A 4,735-nucleotide genomic window follows, 5' to 3' on the forward strand; every position below is an offset into this window, starting at 1 on the left:
CTGCCCCCTCCCGCCCCGTTGCCGCCGCCGCCGCTGCGCACGCCGCGCCCCGCAGCGCCTGGCTTCCTCCTCGCTAGGGTGGCGTTGGGCCGACGCGGGCGCTCAGTTGACTGCAGCTACTCCGCTCCCCATCCCCCGCCCCGCGCGGCTGCCAGTCGCTTCGCATAGGGCTGGATGGTTGCATCGAGCAGGGTGGCTCCAGGATGTTAGGGGCTGTGAAGATGGAAGGGCACGAGAGCAGCGACTGGAACAGCTACTACGCCGACACACAGGAGGTGAGAGGCGGGCAGCAGGCGGGGGGTTCCTGGAGCCCGTACTGGGGGAGGCCGGGCGAGGCGGGCCCCCGGCAGGGCGGGGGTGCTGGCGGACTGGGGGCGCCTCCTCTGTGCCACTAGTGCCTACCCACCGGGTTTAGCCCAGGCCGGGCCTGGGCCGGGCCTGGGAGCCGGATCCGCAGCCCCGCCGGGGAACTGGATCCCGGCGATCGGCGCTCAGAGAGGGCGAGACGGTTTTAGGAAACTCTGGCTTTGAAAACACGCGCTCTGAGACGCACTTGCCTCCTCCCTGCCGAGAGCGGGAGCCAGAGCCCGGACCCGTGTCCCGAGCGCGGGTTGGCGGGCGGGCGCCGGCACGAGTTTGAGGCAACTTTGAAAAAGCCAGAATTCGCCCGCAGGGCGGCCTCTTCCTTCCGCAGTTGAATTCTCAGATGTCTTCTGATGAAAGCGCGCAGCCGCTAAGTTGAGCGTCTTGATAATGAAATGATTCCGAAATTTTGTAAAACTTCAAAAGCCGTTTGGGCAGAAGTGTGCTCCTTCCTCTCTAGAACCGCTGGGTGGCGCTAGTGCGAGCTGACTTTTCCTCCAGCACTCCGGGCGGGCGGAGAACCTGTTTCTCTTCATTGTCCCCTTGGTGGCACGTTCATGTGGTTTATTTTACAATGTGCACAAAGGGATTGCGAGGAAAACCAGGTACAGGCAGGACCACCACCTACTAAAAGTATTTGTCTGGAAATAGCTGGCGATTACCCTTCAATAGTTTACCATTATTGAAAACGTTTACTGAAACTGCTTTGCATAATCTTGGGAAGAGGAAAAGAAAAGTAAAAAATACTTTAAGACGTGGACAGAAAAATATAAAATCAGGAAATATTTTCGTGGTAATTAATTTATTTAGATTTGTATATGTATATATTCACAAACTTACCTCGAGTTTATTTGCATACTACAGCAGAACGTGTGCCTAGTTAAATCTGTTTGTTCACCTTTTATGTTTTCAAATAAAGTCATATTTTCTGATGAAAATAAATTTAAGGATATCATTAGTTTTATTAAATAACAGAAATAGTTTTTATTATTTCTGTACTCTATATTTTTTAACATATCTAGTGCATTCTCAGATTGCTATTGATAAGGGTTTTCTCTACTGATGATTTAAGAAAGAGCTCAGAACTCTTCCTCGGGTTTAATTCAGATACAGTCATCTCCAATCACTAGTCAATTAAATTCTCTGTGAAAAGAGCTTCTTTACAGGTTAAAACTGGGAATTAGAAAGTAGAATAGCATTAAGAGAAAATAAGCGGACTTTGATTTTGGAATTGTAAAGTATTTGAAACTATTCGTATATAGTTTGAAAAGCCAGGTTTTGAGATTATCAGCGGCAAAATATCAGAATGTGGAAAAAATATGATTATTTCTACAAATTGTGTCACCAAAATTTTCAAGCCTTAGGGGCCTGGAAAAAGGTAATGAAATTAGTGCAAGTTTATGAATGGCTGTAAAGTCATGTTAAAGTTGAATGTATGTCGTGCCTTGATATTATGATGCACCCTTCCCTACCCCTTCTCCTATTATAGATCTATTTTTAATTTTTTCCAAAAGTTAACTTCTGAGGTTTTTTTCTCTTTTAAAATTACAATTGCTACAAATAGATGGAAAACACCACTTCTAAATATAATAACAAAAAGTCACCATTTGGTGAAAACTGCTAAGACGGTAAAGCCAGTTATTTGGAAATGTTTGGTCATATGGCCATAGATGATTTGCTCTATCAGGGAGAGTTTAATTAACGGCCACCCCGCGCTGCCCAGGCCGCTACGTGGTCAGCCGGGCCTGGCAGGCTTAGGTGAGATGTGTGCCGAGCTGGCGCTGTGGCCCTACTGGGGGCGGGGGCGGGGCTGCACCGCCATACACACGGTACCCTTAAGGTGGAGTGAATAAGCAAAGGATCCGAGATTAATTCTGTTTTCGGAGTTTTAACTCCTTTTAACCAAAAGGGCGCTTTGCCGAGGCTGGGCTGGGGTGGAAACTGGGATACCGCGTGGCATGGATAGAGGCGACGTAGGGGCCCTAGAAGCCGGCCCCCGAGCCTGGCGTGTAAGGCGATTACACATCTTCCTGGGGACATATTTTCTGTGAGCTCTTGTCTTTCATGCCTGCGGAGATAGGATTTTTCCCCTGCCGTGCAAGACAACTCTTTGCGGGTTCTGGGGAGGGCGCCCGACGGTTTGCCCCTGGTGGGGAGTCCTATGCTTTGCAGAAATGCTCTTCTCTTGTTTTCGGATTTGCCCCGGCCGGTAGGCTGCCTGCGCTCACTACTAACTCCGCCCTTCGGGGCCTCTTCACGCTGTCTCCGCTCCAGGCCTACAACTCGGTCCCGGTCAGCAACATGAACTCGGGCCTGGGCACCATGAATTCCATGAACACTTACATGACCATGAACACCATGACCACAAGCGGCAACATGACCCCGGCTTCGTTCAACATGTCCTACGCAAACCCGGGCCTTGGCGCCGGCCTGAGCCCCGGGGCGGTGGCTGGCATGCCGGGCGGCTCTGCGGGCGCCATGAATACCATGACGGCGGGCGTGACGGCCATGGGGACGACGCTGAGCCCAGGCGGCATGGGGGCCATGGGCGCGCAGCCCGCGGCCTCCATGAACGGCCTGGGCCCCTACGCCGCTGCCATGAACCCGTGCATGAGCCCCATGGCGTACACGCCGTCCAATTTGGGCCGCAGCCGGGCTGGTGGCGGCGGAGACGCCAAAACTTTCAAGCGCAGCTACCCACACGCCAAGCCGCCCTACTCGTATATTTCCCTCATCACCATGGCTATCCAGCAGGCGCCCAGCAAGATGCTCACACTGAGCGAGATCTACCAGTGGATCATGGACCTCTTCCCCTATTACCGGCAGAACCAGCAGCGCTGGCAGAACTCCATCCGCCACTCGCTTTCCTTCAACGACTGCTTTGTCAAAGTGGCCCGCTCCCCGGACAAGCCGGGCAAGGGTTCCTACTGGACGCTGCACCCGGACTCCGGCAACATGTTCGAGAACGGCTGTTACTTGCGACGCCAGAAGCGCTTCAAGTGCGAGAAGCAGCCAGGCACCGGGGGCGGGAGCGGCGGCGGCGCCAAGGGAGGCCCTGAGAGCCGTAAGGACCCTTCGAGCGCTGCCAACCCCAGCGCCGACTCGCCCCTTCGTCGGGGCGTGCACAGTAAGGCGGGCCAGCTAGAGGGCGCGCCGGCCCCCGGGCCCGCTGCCAGCCCCCAGACTCTGGACCACAGCGGGGCGGCGGCGACAGGGGGCGCCTCGGAGTTGAAGACTCCGGCCTCCTCGGCTGCACCTCCGATCAGCTCCGGGCCTGGGGCGCTGGTATCTGTGCCCCCCTCCCACCCGGCGCATGGCCTGGCACCCCACGAGTCCCAGCTGCACCTGAAAGGGGACCCTCACTACTCCTTCAACCACCCTTTCTCTATCAACAACCTCATGTCCTCCTCGGAGCAGCAGCACAAGCTGGACTTCAAGTCATACGAGCAAGCACTACAGTACTCGCCCTATGGCACCGCATTGCCCGCCAGCCTACCCCTCGGCAGCGCCTCGGTGGCCACGAGGAGCCCCATTGAGCCCTCAGCCCTGGAGCCAGCCTACTACCAAGGTGTGTATTCCAGACCCGTTCTAAACACTTCTTAGCTCCCTGGGACTGGGGGTTTGTCTGGCATGGCCATGCTGGTAGCAGGAGAGAGAGAGAGAGAGAGAGAGAGAGAGAGAGAGAAATCAACAGCAAACAAAACCACACATACCAAGCCGACAGCAGCATAGTAAAATCCCAACTATTTTTATTTTATTTTTTTGTGCACAATCTTTCCCCCAGTACAAAAGACTGTTACTTTGTTACTGTTGTTCTGAACGCTTTGTGTATATTATTACAAAAAAAAAAAAAACCCAAACCAACAAACATTTTTCCTGCAAAGTTTAATGATCCACAAATGTATATATATGAAATCCTCCTACTTCCTTGCCCCTCTCCCTTTCTTTCCTCTTCCACCTGCAGACGTGTTCTAGTCTGTGCAGGATTTATTTAAAAAAAAGAAAGATGGTCAAGCTTGTAAAATATTTGTTTGTGCTTTTTTTCCCCCTCCTCACCTAACCCCCATCCCCACATACACACACACAGGAGTTTACAGGTCTGTGGCAATACTCTTAACCATAAGAACTGAAAGGGTGGAAAAGAAGTAGACACTAGGGCTGTTAAAAGTATTGAAGGACAGCGCTGCCATTATGCAGCAAATCATAAACAGATTATAAACATCAGAGCCACTTGTTTTTCAGCTTACATTTCAGATACATTCAGATAGCAGATGTCTTAAAATGAAACACATATCATATATGAACTTATTTATGCACATGCTCAGCTATGTACATCTTCCATATATTTACATAACATACGGAGGTGATAGGT

At 52.1% G+C, this 4,735-nt stretch overlaps 1 protein-coding gene across 1 annotated transcript; it reads left to right on the forward strand.

Annotated features, from left to right (window-relative positions):
- The first annotated feature begins 70 nt into the window (after positions 1–70).
- FOXA1 (forkhead box A1) lies at positions 71–3,966 on the forward strand. Its single transcript, XM_007465800.1, has 2 exons — positions 71–275; positions 2,638–3,966. The coding sequence occupies exons 1-2, from the start codon at positions 204–206 to the stop codon at positions 3,964–3,966; spliced, it is 1,401 nt and encodes a 466-aa protein (XP_007465862.1). The 5' UTR covers positions 71–203.
- Positions 3,967–4,735: the final 769 nt, after the last annotated feature.

The sequence above is a fragment of the Lipotes vexillifer genome, unplaced genomic scaffold, assembly GCF_000442215.2.
Source record: "Lipotes vexillifer unplaced genomic scaffold, Lipotes_vexillifer_v1.1 scaffold7, whole genome shotgun sequence".
Classification (NCBI taxonomy): domain Eukaryota; kingdom Metazoa; phylum Chordata; class Mammalia; order Artiodactyla; family Lipotidae; genus Lipotes; species Lipotes vexillifer.

What these genes read in the sequence shown, in the direction of transcription:
- FOXA1 (XM_007465800.1), top strand. Translation starts at nt 204, where the DNA reads ATGTTAGGGGCTGTGAAGATGGAAGGGCACGAGAGCAGCGACTGGAAC. An exon ending in ACTACGCCGACACACAGGAG is followed by an intron (nt 276 to 2,637) that starts GTGAGAGGCGGG and finishes TCTCCGCTCCAG; the next exon opens with GCCTACAACTCGGTCCCGGT.